Consider the following 18,442-nt stretch of genomic DNA (forward strand, 5'->3'; position numbering starts at 1 on the left):
TTACTGTTCATTCAGACAACTGTTTTTTTCTACTCTGCCTTCTTCTCCAGTTCACCCGTCTTTCCAGTGTGTCATTTGTGCAATTGCTTTTGTAAAAGTCTTAGAAACAAATCAAAGATGAAACCAAGCCACATTTGTGATGGTTGTAGAAAAGATCTAAATGATTACAGGAGTTTTTACTTGAAGTATGCATTTGTTTTTGAAAAGCTGCTGTGGTAGATAAACAAGTATGGCTATTTTTCTTCTCATCAGTTTCAAAGAAATTGGATCTGGCCTAAACAACACTGTGCTATGTAACACTGCATTTCAATAATGAAATATGCAGTTCTGTTTATTCAGGTATTCCGGGCTGTATTTTGCAGACTGTGTTCATTCTCTGAACTTTAATGATGCATTTCAATAACACGGTCTTCAAACATGCAATAGATTTTTTTTAAACTCTTGTCAACAGCTGAATTGCAGAATGCATTGATTATGAGAGACAACTGGTGCATGAAATTCTTGTCAATAATTCAAATGTAACCACATCAATTACAGTACAAGTGTGTTCTCTGCAGTCAAATACTTTGAGACGGTTTAAGTTTCTTAAGGTCGTTTTCTTGTCAATTTCATGCACACTAAAAGCTTCAGAAATAATTATACATATGTGACAAACACAGACTGACTCATGTGCATTTGGACACATATGTGAGTACAAGCAAACATTTAAGCAGGAAAGTGTGAAAGTGACACTTATTCACATTGAATTGCAGGAACAATCTCACATATACGTGCAAATGCAATGTTGTTTTTTATTGACATATGTGGGGCAGTGGCAGTAAATATGGCATGAATAAATCATGTGACATTAATAATGTCACAACCTTGTTGTTGACATGATGGGTTTTAAATTCTACCTACCTACAGAAAATAACCTGACCATAATAACTACAGTCAGAACTACTACTTACCTGATCATTTTAGTGATCATTTGTCTAACCCTTTTTCCAGATTTTGCATATGTTGCTAATGTTTTTGTTAAAACCCAACACTGATTTCCTTCATCAGTGACCTTTATAACATTGTTTATCAAATGCTTACACTGGATATGACTTTAGCGGTTTATTTTAAAGATTTGTCAGATTAAATGCCATCTTGCTCCTGTTATAACGTGTTTTATTCATTCAATGTGAACAGCTTTGGCTAAAACGATCAAACCAACAAGTTAAGTCACTGAACTGCAAACACAAGCCGTTTCTATTTTGGAAATGGTTCCTATGATTAAATGGTGCTTAAATGGTGCTTCATTGGGACTACTTGCAATTAACTTGCAGGACTGAATAAAAGACCTTATTTTTAGTTTGAAAGCCTGACCCTTCTGTCTGTTGACTACTGACTGGCTGACACACCTGCAGCAAAGTTACTTCAAAGCCCTTTTCTGCTTCCTGTGAAGGGAATATCTCGTTTTCAATTCTTTTTTTTTTTTTTTTGGTGCCCGTTTCTTCCCTCTTTATCCCTCTGAAACAGAATTTTCAGTCATACATCTTAGCTATGCTGCTCACAGTTGTACATACAAATCAAAATGCACTGCAGCTCAAAGAAAAACAAAGATCTACAGACTTACACTAAATAAATTCAAATATGTAATCACTTATGTATACATCACATACTGCATAGAGAGTCCAATGTATATGGATTAGATAAGTCCATATGAAGACAATAATGGTAATATATTAATGTGACATACCAAGCACGTCTTACACTGCACAAGCATAAGTAAAAAAAACAAACAAAAAACAACTAAATATTCAACAGAGACATAAATGGTCCATGTAGTTGTCGTAATGGAATCTTGTAGGGATAGAAATAGTAGTTGTGACATTTCTGAAGGTCATGGTGGGCAGACATTATCCGGACATTTCTTGGAATAGCTTTGCAATGAAATTGTCTCATTCTTCAGGATGATTACCCAGAACTGAAATCCTTGTTTATTTTATAAATGCACTTACTTTGCTACTCTCTGTGTCATTTCAAAAAATTTCCTACTCAATTTTGTGTTCCTTTGCCTTTGCAATTTTTCAGTATGCGTCATAATACATGGATGAAAATTCCACCTTGTCTTCTGCTCTTCTCTTGTGATGTCTACTCTCTTACCTGCCCCCACCCCACCCACACCATCACCCTCTCTGTGTGACTTCTCAGATTAGGCTTGAGAAGGCAAATAACCAATATGGGAAATGTGTGGAAATGCAGAGGTCATTAAAAAGCCAATTACCCACAGGTTCAGTGCTACAGAGAGGAAAGTGGGGAATAGCAGAGAGCAATCGTAAACCCAGTGATATATGGAAGCCAAATAGCTGTGTGTGTGTGTGTGTGTGTGTGTGTGTGTGTGTGTGTGTGTGTGTGTGTGTGTGTGTTTGTTGAAGGGTTCTCATTTGTGCACATGTAAGCTTGTTATAAAAGTCTGCTAATATGCAGAGGCACTTTATGTGTCTTTACATTTCACTGTTTCTTCTTGTTGATCAGTACTTAAGTATGCATGCCCCAAAAAGTAAATGTGTGTGCGTGCTTGTGTGTATTGCATGTATTTTTGTTTGCAAATCAATGTCCCTGTGTGATGCAGGTGTTTATTACACTGTCATACATCAGTATCGCAGGGAACAATATGAAACTTTATTATCATTTTTCACATTCACTTAACAGTCTGAGAGTCATGTATCACACACTCATATGCGCAGGGCTGTATTTTTGAAATAAAGCACACACACATACTTGTGCAATGAAAAGTACACACACACAGAGACACACACAGACACACACACACCTACTCACACGTACACACACACCTACTCACACGTACACACACACACACACACACACACACACACACACACACACACACACACACACACACACACACACACACACACACACACACTTTTGGGGGACTTGAGGTTGTAAGTTAGAGACCAGTATCTTTGTGCTCTCATCTTTTGTGATTGTACCATACCACACACACTAAATGCATTACATCTTAAAGACTTATGCTTCAGCAGGAAATCTACGTCATCACTTACAACATAGCGGGAAATGCATCGTAACCCTATCCTGTAACCTTCTACATAGCCAGACAATTACCACCCAAGAAACGTAACTACATGTCGGGTTAGCACAGCCCACAATCAGTGGGTCAGGGTAAAGAGGGGTTTCCAGTCATGTTTTAAAATACAATGTAGATTTCAGACAGGAGCATAAATTAGGTATTTTAGTGCAGCATGTGTTAGCACGACGAAATGGATATGCTGAGATGCAAACTCCTTCATCCTGTAGTCAAACTTAGACACAGAGAATAATCATATAATTATGCTTGTCATATATACACTGGATAACAGTAAAATAGCACTGAACTTCAATAATTTCATTAAACTTGAATAAAAAGGCCAGACTGAGTTTTGACTTGGAGATGAGTGAAATTACTTGAATGAATATAAATCTGCCGCTTATTCAGGTTTGAAAGGAAATTCATTTGGATTCAACAAATGATCTCAGATTTGCTTGATTTGGATTTTGGACCATTTATTGCTAAAATAGACACCTTTATCTATCAAACCACAGTGTGCCCAGGTAAAACCCCAATAAATACATTTGATAGCTGACAACCTATAATGTATAGAAAGACTAAACATGTAAAAGAACTGGACTTCATTAGTGGCACTACCTTTGATGAGTTAACAGTGTTAAAGTATCTTTGGGATTTTGCTGTTTTAAAACAGATGACAGGCTTATGTGACTTAATGTACACAAGAATTTAGTGCAGGTCTAATTTCAGTGAGTGAGAAAAATACTTTAACAGGAAGAGATTTAATTTCTTTCTACATTTTTTTAAGTGGTCAGCCTTTTTAAGCTATCATTTTCATCCATTGTGTCCTTCACGGAAAGCTTCAGTTTTCAGTATTTCTCATAAATTGCATCCTTTTTTTTCTTTTCTTCTTGATTTGTAAAAACACCTCAGGGTGGCACACATGATTTTTTGCTGTACTTTGCCTTGAGAGCTCACACGCATACATACAAACACATCTACACATGGATGGAAACATGGGATAAGAGCAAAACAGAAGCACATAAGCCAGCTTCCCTATCCATTGTCTGTGGTGTCAGTAGTCACATGTTCAATTTTCGATCTCCTATAGGTCAACACTCCCATCACCTGTTCAGCAAGGGCTTTTGGGATTTAGAGTTCCCTCAGGTCAACTCAAAATCCTTGCACAAGGTTTTACCATAGCTACTTTTGTGTGTGTGTGTGTGTGTGTGTGTGTGTGGGGGGGGGGGGGGGGGGGGGGGGGGGTGTTTGTGAGCAAGTATGAGAGAGAGCGAGAGACTGCATTGATTACGTAAATAGAGAGATTGCTCCAAAAGTCCTGATCAATAATGCCAATCTCCTGTCTTTACCACTTAATCAGGAAAGGATTAAATCACCTTCTCATTGGCCTGCAGGCACATGTATATGTATATGAGATGCCTTATTAATTTTCTACTTAATAGCTAAAAGCTCTGTGCCTCCACATTCTGAATATACATGTGTGGGTATGCATATTTCTACATTTGTCCAACTTTAATTTATAAGGGACAGCATTTTTGCATTAATTAAATAAATTAACTAAAATATGTTTTGTAACGCTCAGTTTCTTCTGAATCATTATTTCTATGATTAGCAGGTGCTTAATTAAGAAGTAAAGTCTTCCTGATTATTAAGGCAATAAAAAAAAAGGACTGAATAGATGTACACACCTCACCTGCCACACAGACATGGATTGATGTCAACACGTGAATATGTAGATGTGAGATTGTGTAAAAATTCAAAGATGCTTCAGAGACGCAGCTGCTAACAACACATTGTGATCCAGATAGTTTCACTTCATGCTTCTTTATCTCAATATACACCTGTGTAGTTACACCACCACAGTCCTCCTCACTGTTATCCAGCTGGCAAGCGTAAATAACAATAAAATATGCAGGGAAATTAACTTCAAATACAAATAAACTTCACTTTACCTAATACAAGAATAAAACAAGGGAACTTACACACAACACCTTATATAGAAAGCAAGCTGTATTTCAATCCAATCAAATTAAGTCATTAGCGTGGTATACCTCAAGCTATTCACATATTGTGGAATAAGGTACAAACCCAGTTCCAAAAAACGTTGGGATGCTATATTTGCGAATCTCATAAAGTCATCTTTTATTCACTATTGAAACATTACATTTGAACTGAGAATATGTCTGGATATTGCAAAAGTAAGTGATTCTGAAAAAAAAAAAAGAAACGGCTGGAGAAATACATTGGAACTGGAGCGTTTTGGCAGAACAACAGTAGCACAAATAGGTATTAAAATAGCATCTTAGAACTACAGTGTTTCTCATGGATGGATAGAGGTTCACCAGTTTGCAAAAAACTACAAACTGTACAAACTGTGGAGCAATTTCAGAATAATGTTCCTCAACATAAAACTGTGAATATCTCAACATCTACAGTATATAATGTCATTAAAAGATTCAGAGAATCTGGCGAAATCTCTGTGTGCAAAGGACCGGGCTAAAAATCTGTATTGGATGTCTGTGTTCATAAGACCCTCAGGAGCCACTGCAGTAAAAACAGGTGAGATTCTGTCATGGACATCACTGAATTGGCTCTGGAGGAACTTCCAAAAATCATTATCTGTGAACAAAGTTCGCTGTCTCATTCACAAATGCAAGTTAAAGCTCTATCGTGCAAACAAGAAGCTATATATGAACACTATCTGAAAGGTAATTTCAAATGCAGCTAGACAAAATGGAAAACTGTTCTATGTTGAAATTTGAACTTCTTTTTGGAAAACATAGACGTCAGACTATAAAGAGAGGAAATTGCCTAAGGAACTGCAATATTGCACAACTGGAAAAAAACATCATCATTACTATAAGTTATATAAAGGTTGTAGAGCAATAAATGCTCCCATCCAGATATTGTCATTTTTAAGGAAGGCCTTGCACGTTTCAGCAAGACAATGCTAAAATACTGCATTTATTACAAAAGCATGGCTTTGTAATAAAAGAGTCCGAGTGCTAAACTGGCCTCAGAATCAGAATCAGAAAGGGTTTTATTGCCAAATGTTGAGCAGGTTTACAACATTAGGAAATTGCTGCGGTACTTGGTGCAAACATACTGTCATATGGCCTGCTTGCAGAGTTTGCACCAATGGCACATCATGAAATGAACATTATTTCAAAGACTGTTAAGCGCATACAATCCTTTATCATACAAGAGTGGGACAACAAATACACCATGTGGTATCTTCAGTTTCCAGATGTTTGTGGTAAACATGGCCCTGTCCTAACTCATCTAAGATGTATTGTGGCCATCAAAATCAACATGACATTTGTTTTTTTCTTTAAATGGTACATTTGAACAAAGTTTAAATTCTGGATGTGTTCTCTATGTTCTGTTTAGAATAAAATATATACTTTTCTTTATATTTTATGTAGCGCCCCAACTTTTGGGGGATTTGAGGTTGTAAGTTAGAGACCAGTATCTTTGTTCTCTCATCTTTTGTGATTGCACTATACCAGCTATATCCGCTGAATTTGATAGTTTTGTAGTGTTTTCTTAAACACACATAAAGGAAAGGACATAATTCTGCAGCTAAAATATACCATTGTTTAAGTTCTGATCACTATATTCAGTGACAATATAATAACAAGTCTTGTAAAGATACAGAAGAGCACAGTAGGTGTATAAAAAAAAGTTGGCAGAATGTTAAGATAAAGTACAAAAACAGCCACAGTAGCTTCCTGACAGACATTTCGAGGCCACATGTGGACATACGCTGTCTCACTACACCATCAAATCAAATCTCTATTGCTGGATTTCAAAAACTCAGTCAAAATTCCAAATGTATACCACACTCTTAGATATTAAAAGAACAGCAAGAGATATCTTGCTCAGAGCTCAGAGCTCGTCTTAATCCAAAAGATGACAGACACAAAACACCCGATAAGAAGAATGAAAGAGAGATTTAAGAGCTACACAGCATGCTTTGAGCAGAGACCCCAGGGAGCCATTTGAGCACATCGTACTGTGAACATCTTGCATCAACGTCATGTTTCAACAGGAAATCTGGGAATGTAACTGATCTATTAAAAAGCGATTTAGTCTGCGCCTCTCTCTGCTTTGTTGCGACTTTTATGTCTCAACCTCAAAACCCCATTGTTTTGTGAAAAAAAAAGTTTGTCTTGGAGATTATGTAGATTGAAGTTCTTATCTTTCTTTATGGTACTGAGACTACTTTTTGCCCTTCTTGTTGAGGTGTAGACGACATGAAAATGACATGTTATTGCATCTAAAGGACATGCGTGACCCTATCTGTGCTATTTTACCAAGACTGATAGAACTGGCTGCCCTGGGAATCGTACAGTTACACTCCCAGGTTTTAGAAAGGCACACAATCTCAGCAAGCTCTTGTTTTCTTTTTGAGACAAAGTTGCCAGCATTTGCTTTGTCATCAGGATTTTTCCTGCTCCTTTTGCTTCTACGTATTGGTAAAGTGTCAACGTTGAGCTTTTGTGTTTTGTGCAAATGAAGAGAGCTAGCCAGCCGCAATGTAAACCAATGTAAAAGCATTATGGAAGCTATTTGTGAGGTCTGTGAAGAGTGACAAAATTCCCTAGGCACATACAAACAATTGTGCAAGTACACACACATTCAGACACACCACCTGCTCCATTTGCTATAATAGGTGTAAATGAATTAGATTTTGATGCTTTAAAAGCTTCTTTCGGCCTGGTGTTGAAAGTAAATGTCACTCTAATGGTGAGGCGTCTGTTTGTACAAGCCACTGATGATAGAGAGAGACAGAAAGACTGAAGCTGGGAGCTAGAAGAAAGGCGAATGGATTATAAGTGGATTTCAAAGAAGGTTACAGACAAGGATGGAGTGAAAAAGGTATAGAGGATAAAATGGTAGGAGCACATATTCACTTTTAGATGGATAAATGAGTTGTTTGCATTTATGGCTTAGCCCATTGCCCCAATAATGGCACTTCAATTATTGATTTGCCACTTACCAGATTACTGCAAGGATAAGAGACAGTGAGGAGAGATGTAAGGGTGGGGACAGAGCCATCGCTCATTCTCCAGCAAGGACACAAAGATTTCTAAAAAATTGCATAGAATCTACACTATGCAATCTAAAGTATGCTTCAACTTGCAGTGAATATCCACGTCAATATTTATGAACACAGACAACAGAACAACCCCTTGCAGCCTTTTAAAGACATGTGATTGAAAGATCAATAAATATTAAGACAGTGACAAATATGAGGATATATAAACAATGTTACAAAGACAAAAGGGAACAGTAACAAATGAGGAAAGCAGAGGCATAATTTTATAAGAAAATAACTGAATAAAAAAAAATACACTGAAGATTTGTATAAAGGTGAGGGGAAATAGCTGTAAAGTTATCCTGTTTAAAAGATCAATGAAGTCTGCATAAAGCTTATTTATGATGCTGCATCTGTGTACCATAGATGCACAGATGGTGCATATGCTAAAAAGTGAGTTGGACATGGAAAGGGACAACATCAGCAAACAGGAGCAAAGCTTAAAGTATCAAAAACAATATGAAAAGCATGGAGAGTGGCCACTTCTGCTCTTTAGCTGTGTCCCAAAACGTAGGCTGCATCCTTCGGAGGACCCGGCCTTTGCGGCCTACGTGGGCCGGGTCCTTCGAAGACCAAGAAGGCCGGAAGTGCGAGGCTGTGAAATGGGACAGTCTAACCTTCAGATTTGCGTCACCGCTGTGTCGGTGGAGTTTAACAAACTCGGCCGTCTGCTCATTGCTATCTAAAATATAACAGGACACTGGCGTAAATTCTTGACCGTCAGTTTAATCAGTTTTCTGTTTGACATTTATTCAGCTGTGTGAAAATCCCGGAGGAACCCACCCGATGGATTAATAAAGTTTTATTGAATCTAATAATCTAATAACTTTGATCTCAGCCAAACCGATTTACTCCGGAAGCAATAAAACACCAAAAAAGGCCAAACAATTAAATTTTTAAGTTATCCGAGTGACTTATATATCGTGTTTAACCTGAATAGCGAAAGACGGCAGGGTCTGAAAACAATGAAGCCGGGAGTCCGCTGCTCTCGCAGAGTGACCATTGAACCCCCGGCTAGATATCGAGCGGGTGGGTAACAGACGTCTACGAAATCGTCGGAGCACTTTTGCAAATATGCGATGTCTTGATAAACCAAGCAGATATTTGAAGTTTACACAGCTACTTTCTTGCCTGAAAATATGTTTAAAAAAAGTTTATTTTGTGACCCAGAAAGAGTAATATTAAAACTTAGTAGCGGCCGCCAGTGTTGGAAACTGAAATTGGCTGGGCCGCGCTATGAATTCTGGGATATGGTGGGCCACCAAGGACACACCCGACCCACAAATGTGACAAATGTGTCCTTCAAATTCGGAGAAATGAAGGACACATTTGTCGGCCGCATTTGAAGGAGTCGACAAATTGGGACGGCCTTCGTCGCCTGGCTGTGACGCAATCGGCCTTCAAATGCGGCCTCCGAAGGATGCAGCCTACATTTTGGGACACAGCTTGAAATTGGCTTGGACAGCCTTCATCGTCTGGCTGTGACGTAATGCGGCCCCCGAACGATGCAGCCTACGTTTTGGGACACAGCTTTTGTATGTTGCCATGTCTCTATAGCTAGCAGAAGGACAAACGATAGCACAAGGAGGAGTCTGCCCACAGACAGTTTTTTGTGACACTGCCCCCAAGTGACAGTACACTACCACAACATATTGGTCCGCAAAATCTGTCCATTAGCCCTGCATTGAACCAATGCAAAAACATAGAAATACCTTAAGGAAATATTTGCAACCACTTTCAACTTAAAGATCAGTAAATCACAAAACCATCAAGAAGAAGACAAGATTCATGTCCTTTGTAGAACTTTATTTTTGCTCATAGTCTGGCTTGTTTTCATGAGGCGCTTACTTTTGTTTCCCTCGTTTATTCTTTTTGTTTTTACTTGCTGTTCAGTTAGGTTTGGACATAAAAACTTGGCTGGGTTTAGGAACAGAATATGGCTTGGCTTAGAATAATTTAAAAAGTTAACCTGGCATGTTGAAAGATAATGCTAAAATCTGTCCAGTGCATAGGATGCCAAGGTTTCCACCCGAGCGTAGGTGGGAGTGAGTTTGGACTCAGTTATTTCCATGCAGTATCATAATTCTGTGTTTGCAGTTGACAAGAAATTTAAACTTATATGCCTATTTTAAGTTGTTAAAATAATTAAATATATATCAGCCTTTTAAGAAGCAAATAAGCATGAAGAACTGGGGGATTTGAAGGGCAAATGAGGCTTAACCTAAAAGGTGATGCAAAGGCAAATGGCAGGGCCCGGTTGGGACATTGAAGCATTGAACATATGGGTTTGCCTCTTTGTATGTGTGTTCATAGTGTTTTCTTTAAGTGATAAACATAACAATAATGAAAATTATGCTATTTTATATTGTAGCATATTTTGTCATAACTATAAAGCCTGTCTACATCAAATATTATGTTTTTTTATTGTTTCTTTGCTCATTTCTTTTCTTCTTTCCAGTGTCTCTCACTCTCCATGCAGTCTTACTTAACTCTTAACTCACATATTAAAATACTGCTTTATCTCCCTCCTTACTTAGTTGAAAGGAGAAAGAGGAAACTACAATGATCGCAATGAATAAAGGGTTTCTCTCAGTTTAAAGCTGCTTTTAATGATATGCAGAATCTAACAAGTCTCTAGTAAATGATAACAAGTAAGAGTGTGGGAGGCTTGTGTTCTGAGTATTTTCCTTTGGGCCCCACAGACAACAGAGGTCGCAATTTGTCATTCTACATGTGAGATTGTTTCTTATTTTTAGCCAGCAGCCTACACGCTTCACAACCATTTTTATGCCCTTTTAAAGGAGTGACTCTCTTGTCACCCCTTGCAAACAGTGGAAAGTCAGTGACACATAGAAAGCATATTCTCTCACACATTTGATTTTTTTCTTTTACACATATGCAGTTTGGTGAACAGTGAAACATTGTCCTCTTTTTACACAAGCCAGTTTCTTGTTAAATAAGAGTTGCCCAATAATATCATCGAAGGAAAGTGCTCTACTTCTCTGAAACATGAACTATAATAAAACCTTTGACAATTACAAAACTGTAGCCATTTTATGCAGAAAAATACTGAAGTACTAAAAAAACCATTAAAGAATCTTCTACTGTACACTTGTCACTGTGGTGTATCTCTGTGAGAGTGCAGCAACCTGCATGTTAACTAGCCAGATTTTATTATTGCTGAGCTGTATGACTCACCTTTGATATTTATCTAAGAACCTCCTTGTGTCCCATGTTTTCTCCCTCACACTCATACACATATAGATCACCATATAGGAGCTGCCAAATTCTTAGACCCCACAATCTTAACATTTTGGCAGCTTTTGATTGTACATTGTACTGGAACTGTCGTTTCCCTACACAGGTAAATCATAATCTTTTATTTTATGCCATGACAGGCTGAACTACAAAAAAAGTAACATAAATAATTCAACAAATATGATGTTAAATATGTCAAATATAATTTGAGTCAATCAAATCTTAAGTTAAGCTCCTGTTAAATCAGAATATATCCTTAAAATGATCTTCTATGATATTTTCATACATTAGATACAAATTGTTTTGATTATTTTTTTATACCTGTCATTAATTCATAGACTTAAAATGGCTAACCAATCAGAGTTAATAATATCATTTTTTAGTGTAATTTAGTACAAATAACAATTTACCACTATATTAAAATAATATAATACTTCTCTTAGTGTTAAGTATCATTATTTACAATATTTTGAATGTGATCACATTACAGTGCAGATGCATAGCAGCACCAGGGGTTAAATACTTTGCTCAAAGGCACTTCAGCCGCTGACAGACACAGTCGCGGCGTCTGCTGCCCTTTGATGTAGACTGCTTTTGAAAAGTAAAAGTGAAATCTCAAACTCTCAGCAGTATTTGTGAAAACAGCTGGTCTCATGCGGCAATATGTGCTGGAACGTTTGTTGCACTGAGTTGACCCAGTTATTTTGATGTACGTGTAAGCGTTCGAGTGTGCTTATGTGTGCGTGTTGACACGGTAGACCGATTCATCAGTTTTTGTCACGTTAACAGATTGACCTCACACCTGGGAAACAATGTGTGAAATGATGGCTGTGTGCACTTGTTTTTGTGTGTCATAGTGTGTCTGTGTTTGCTATGACATTTGTGACCGAATGAAAACATCATTGTCGGTGTCTTAGCGATATTTCATTGTATCAAAATAGCTTTTTATAGGCGTCTGGGGCATCCATTTTGTTTGTGTTTTGTTTGGATGACATTGTTCCATATGTGTGAATATACAACGATAGGTGGATGCCGACCCAACTCTCTGGAGTGGGGCCTCAGGGGTTCTACTTCATTCCTCGGGTGCTCAATTAGATTGGGATAAAGTGTGTTTGGAAGCCAGGTCAACTCTTTGCGTCTAGTGCTTCGTGAGCAGTTTTTTCAGTGTTGTGGGACACACTGGTGCGTCACGTTTCTAACTAATATCCACAAGAAAGTCAGGACACAAGATTTCCCAGCAAAATGTAGTAAAATAATAAATTCGTTTAACCTGTGAAGGTCTTTAATATTGTGCCTTTTGTGTTTGTGGATACATTGTAACACTTCTGCTTCCTTCACACAGAGAGTTGTCATAGTGAGAGAAGTTTCTGGGTAACAGACATCACACGTATTGCTTGAGTGTCAGACTGACTCAAGTCTGCTTTAAAAAACAAACAAACAACAAAAAAAGCAGATAAACAAAAGTACCTGTGGAAGGAGCTTTACAGAGCATCAAAGGACAAAAAAAGGAGTATAGAGAGAGTGTGTTTATGTGTGAGTTTGTGTGAAGAAGAAATGTAATCAGAGCCAGTTCGCTGTGGAAAGACCTGTTTAGAAACCCAGGCTAGATTAATTTTGCATGCACGCAGGCAGCGTACACACACAAACCGTCATTTAACTTCAGCAGTGAGACACACACCTCAGCTGTCAGGCAGGCCCACATCAAATTACCGTAACTTCAACAATATCAATACACACAGGCACACATAAACCATCACATTAACCATCATACTCTCAGACTTCCACAGTGCCGGAGTGGATTAGTTCCATTGAGTTGAAATGGATGAAATGTTTTGAGGCATCAGTCGTTTTCAGGCACCTCTGTATGTGTATTTGTGTTATTCAAGATCAGAATTCAGATAAGATTAAGGTTATGGTAATCTTCAAGGAATTAAAGTCAGTGACAGTAAACGTCAGTGTCCTTTGTGTATGGGTTTGCCCTGCCATTACAATCTATTGTCTTCACATCATTTCACTGCCTTTAAAATCAAGTATTTGAGTTATAAAGTATGAATTTCTCTCATGAAAATTATATTTGTGAATTGGAATCTTAGGAGGTGAAATCGAGCAAACAAATCTTTCTAATGGTTCTGTTAGGCTGCTAGAACTAGCTCTCACATTGTGACTGTACTTCAGTCAGCCAAGAGATAGCAAAGCCTTTCAATTTAGACTGTTAGGTCAAATTACACACCGAGCAGAAAGTGGGCAATCACTTTTAAAATAATTCTTTCTTTGCAGCTTCTTCAATCTGGGAAGCACTGCTGTGCCAGTACTGACTTTCAGTTTGTCCAGACACCATCACATTTGCCTCTTTCCTTCACATTACTGTTTCTTTTCTTCCTTTTTAGATAAAACATAGATATCATCTTCATATCTTGAGTCTGCATGAGTTTTCTTTTCCCCCACATTTGGGATGCGAATGTATGTGACCGGTCTTTAGCAGCATACATAAAAATGATTAGGTGAAGCGACAACGTCAACTCTGGCCACTATAGTAAAGATGGAGGGGCAACATATTAATTTCCTCAAACTACTTTAAATTCATTGAAGAGAAGGCATCAACTTGTTGGAATACGTAATTAAACACTAATTGATGCATATTTATGAGTACAATATTGTTTTTTTTCTTCTAAATAACCTAAAGAAATGACTCACTGTATTTTTAAGCTCCCATATTTCTTCGTACTTTGATTCAGAACATTTTCATACATGCACAAGAACTCACGTTAGAAATGCACAGTCACATCTGCTTGATTCAGTGTCTCTTCTTTCCCTTTTCTTGCCAGTATCCTAGTCACTTCAAACTCTCAGTCCACCTGATGGCAGTCAGCCAAATGGAGGAGGCCAACCCATAAAAGCTCCATCCTGCTCCATAAAGCACTGACTAAAACACACTTAAACAACGAGCCAACAGAGAAAATGTGTTTTACGTCTTAGTTCAGAACCCCAGGGTGTGGATACATTAAGACATTGATATACAGTTCTGGTGAATTAAAGACCCTGAGGTTTTTTGTTTTTTTTTTGCTTTATCAAGCATCTGGCGAATGTCACACAAAGCTAGTCAACTGTGTCCCAGCGTTTTAGTATTTAGAAATTAATTGTGTGTTCAACAGACATCATCTGCTTCCCGCTCTTTCTGGCTGAAGACATGGCGGATGCAAATCATCCTGGAAAGAGGTAATTTTCATAAATTTCTTATGACTTTCCCCCCAAACATATTTATAATTATTTAATCATTCAAGTCTCTAGAGTAACCCTCCCCAAAAAAATTGTACCTAGGATAAATATTTTTTTGTTCATGGGCTTATTTCTGTGAGTGGCAACAAAAGTTGCCAGTGGGCACATAGCATGTCGCTAACTAAAGGAAAACACTGTCTGCAGGATTGCTCCTAATTTACTTATTTAAAATTGTAGAATGATGTACAATGGCTCATTTTAGTCCTTTTAGAATAATTCCTAGCTAAATAAATTCACAGGTATTCAAGGCCTCTGTGTATAGGATTTTTATACATTACCATACATCATTTTCTTGCTAGCTAAAATTCGCTTGCTAGCTAACATGTATGTTGTCCTTTCCTTAGGTACACCGTAGCAGAGATCCTGGCCATGCTGCAGGACTCTGAAACTGTGGCGGACATCACAGTTGTGCCTGAGTCAGAAATGCACGCACATGACACAGACTGTGACAGTGACCAATCTGATGATGAGGCCACTGGTGACCATAACCGCCTCCCATCAAGAATACTCAAAGGTGAAGGCTTTCTACCTAATTCGGACATGCAGCTGCCAAATCCCCCCGATGATGATCCTGGGTGCTCATCCTCAGTGAGTCAGGGTCCAAGTGTGGTTCTTGGCCTGGCAGAGAAAGCTGAAGTGCCACCTGGAGTCAAGTTTTACCACGACAACCTCTTCACAACCCTGTCCCTGGTGGATGAGATGACCCTGAGAGGCTATGGCAGCTGTGGCACGATGCGACAAACTCAGCTCCATAACGTTCCCTTCACAGCACCCCAGACCTTCAAGAAGACACCCAGAGGAGATGCTGAGTATCTGGTTGAGGCAGAGAAGCTGATTGTAAGGTGGAATGACAACAGCGTGGTCACCGTGGTGTTGAACATGGAGAGGGAGTTCACCGAAACTGAGGCGAAGAGATGGAATAAACAGAAGCGGACTATGGACAAGGTCAGACAGCCCAAGTGTATCCAGGACTACAACACACACATGGGAGGAGTGGACCTGCATGACCAGTTTGTCAGCCGCTACAGAGTCAACATCCGGTCCAAGAAGTGGTGGTGGCCATGCTTCAGCTGGGCCCTGAACAGTGCCATGGTGAACAGCTGGTGCTATTACAGGTACACAAGGCTGTATGTTATTTAGTGATATCACAATCGAGTTGGTGATGTTTGACTCGAGGTCATCGCTAGTGCTCTTCGGTCGACAAGAGCAACAGTGATGATATCCAGACCAACATCACAAACTCAAGTGTGATATTGCTTTTACAGAACATTCTACATATGGGGCATGACGTTGTAGAAAGGATGAAACGATGCACATTCATGCATCTATCATGCTTGTTTTGTCATTCATTTAGGTCCTGGAAAAGCGGGGAGAAGGATCTCCTCTCCTTCCAGAGGCTGGTAGCCCAGACCCTCCTCCTGCGCCATGGAACAAAGCCAAGTAGGCAGGGCAGAAGATCTTCAATGGCGGTGGCGATAACTGATGCCACCAGGTTTGATAATTTGAACCACTGGCCCTGCAACACTGGTAGCAGGTACAAGCGATACAAGAACTGCGGCGGACGCACATCATTTGCGTGTGGAAAGTGTGATGTGCCACTACATGTGGAGTGCTTCAAGAAGTACCACACTGAGTAGAACATGCATGAAAGATGATGGAATGTATGGGAAGAAATATGTTATATATGTATATATGTTTTTAGAGGTTCTAAGAAAAAAATGTTTGTTGAGTTTTTGAGTATAAAAAAATTGAGAATAAAGAAATCAGTTCAAATTGTTTGATGTTTTGAATTTTATACAGGGGGAACCTGAGGCTCCACCTTTTTGTTATTATTTATTATGACTATATTATTATTTTGTTCTTATTATATTATTATTATTACTTCTGGTTCAACAGAAATTAGCCTACAAAGTCATGTTGCAGCATGTTTCTGTCATTGCTACATTTACAGGATAAATCCATCAAGAAGATGTTTATTTGTGCAGCAAAAGTAATAGTGGTACGACAACTGGGTTGACCTTTTTTATGTGCTTAAACAAAAACAAAACAAGTCTAAATGAATAACCAAGTAATTCTCAGGGTTACAGCTGGTTTACTTTGTGGATATTTGTGCTGCAGCCTAAATGCAGTGGTACACATAACAAGATGTTAATGACACCTTGAAAATTATTTGAATGGTATGGAGCAAAGCAACCAAAAGAACCAGTTATCAGAAGTGGCAGATTAAGTCTGAATTCCGCATACCCTGGAAAATGTTTTTCACACAGTATTGACTTAGGGCTGTTCGATATAACGATATATATCGGATGACGATATAAAAATGTCTATCGTTTCTTTTTACGCTATCGTTTGTTTCGTGGTGTCGCAAAATAAACTGTTTACGGCAATATTTTTTCATCGTTTTGATGGTCACTGTAGTGGCTATATTAATTTCTTAACGTTCTCTCTTTCTCTTTCTCATATATTTTATATAACCACACTATGGAGGGACAAGCGCCTGTTTTTATGCGTTGTGGTTAGCAACAACGACGGTAACAGCATCGGGTGTCCGCTTGTTTATGTTCCACATAAACCTTTCACAATAAAGCTCAAGATCCTGTTGAGACTTTTCAAACTAAACTGAATCACTTGAAAGAGCAGATTATTTACGGATGAGAATTAAATGGCCTTTACAACTTCTGTCTAAAAATGTATAGTTTCATGCATCGGTTAAAAAACTCGACTCCAGCTACAGTACATGACGCGCAGCTGGAAACACTTCCCGCAAGACGAGCTGCCCGAGATTCACAGAATTTACAGAAAATGTTACATTTTTGTGATTTATATCGTTATCGGGACGATAGAATTCTTATATCGGGATATGAGATTTTGGTCATATCGCACAGTCCTAATATTGACCAACTTTGTTAGGTTCAATGAAAGACTCATTATTGATAATGGAACAACAGCTATTTCATTAGTGTCATTTTTGTATTTTTGTTTCTGTAGGTTCGTTCATGGTGGTGAACGCTTCAGGCCGGGCATCAGGTCAGAAGGCTCACTTGTACATGCCCACCCTGAAGGAGAATGACACCCACTGCATCGACTTTCTTTACTCTCTATCCAGCCGGGATGGAGCCAGCCCAGGCACACTCAATGTCTATGTCAAGGTGTGTGTTCAGTGTGTGTGTGAATGACAGGGCGGGAGCGGGTAGATTGACATATGAAGGGCTTGATGAAACTTGAACATGTACACAAACAAACACACCTCTGTTCTCTGTTAGGAGGGATGAAGTTAGCCCTCCGGCACTAAATATCTATCTGTGTGTGTGTGTGTGTGTGTGTGTGTGTGTGTGTGTGTGTGTGTGTGTGTGTGTGGCTGTGTGTGTGGCTGTGTCTGTCTGTCTGTCTGTGTGTGTGTCTGAGAGAGAGAAAGTAAGAGAGAGAAAGAGAATAAGTGATAGGTAGGTAAACAGAAAGTCATCATCTATTCCCTTTTAGCAGGGATCAAGTTAGCTGTAGTATAGGCTGCTAGATAGCAGAGCTCTTGATTTTTATGTAGTTTGTGGACTTTTAGAAAGAAGGTATTATTTTCAGCTTGCTTCTATTAATGGACTCAAAAGCTGATTACGAATACCAACCATTAAAGTAAGCTAACAGTAAACATTAGGAGTAGCTGCCATGGGATAGAACAGTAGTAGGTATGGACTTGCAAGAATGAATTTTTTATGTTAAAGTACGAATGCACT

The 18,442-nt window shown here is 38.6% G+C and overlaps 2 protein-coding genes across 12 annotated transcripts in view; both read left to right on the plus strand.

Moving 5' to 3' along the window:
* ptprt (protein tyrosine phosphatase receptor type T) overlaps positions 1–18,442 on the plus strand; it is a 326,863-nt gene that overhangs the window by 61,737 nt on the left and 246,684 nt on the right. For all 11 annotated transcript variants that reach the window (XM_026167280.1, XM_026167283.1, XM_026167281.1 and 8 more), the window contains exon 3: positions 17,703–17,863. In XM_026167280.1, the coding sequence (XP_026023065.1) occupies positions 17,703–17,863 (161 nt within the window). The remainder of the gene's footprint in view (positions 1–17,702; positions 17,864–18,442) is intronic.
* Positions 14,610–16,569, plus strand: LOC113022166 (piggyBac transposable element-derived protein 3-like). Its single transcript, XM_026167292.1, has 3 exons — positions 14,610–14,654; positions 15,059–15,829; positions 16,069–16,569. Exons 1-3 carry the CDS (start codon positions 14,626–14,628, stop codon positions 16,349–16,351), a joined length of 1,083 nt encoding a protein of 360 aa, XP_026023077.1. The 5' UTR covers positions 14,610–14,625; the 3' UTR covers positions 16,352–16,569.

Source organism: Astatotilapia calliptera, chromosome 5 (assembly GCF_900246225.1).
Source record: "Astatotilapia calliptera chromosome 5, fAstCal1.2, whole genome shotgun sequence".
Taxonomy (NCBI): Eukaryota; Metazoa; Chordata; class Actinopteri; order Cichliformes; family Cichlidae; genus Astatotilapia; species Astatotilapia calliptera.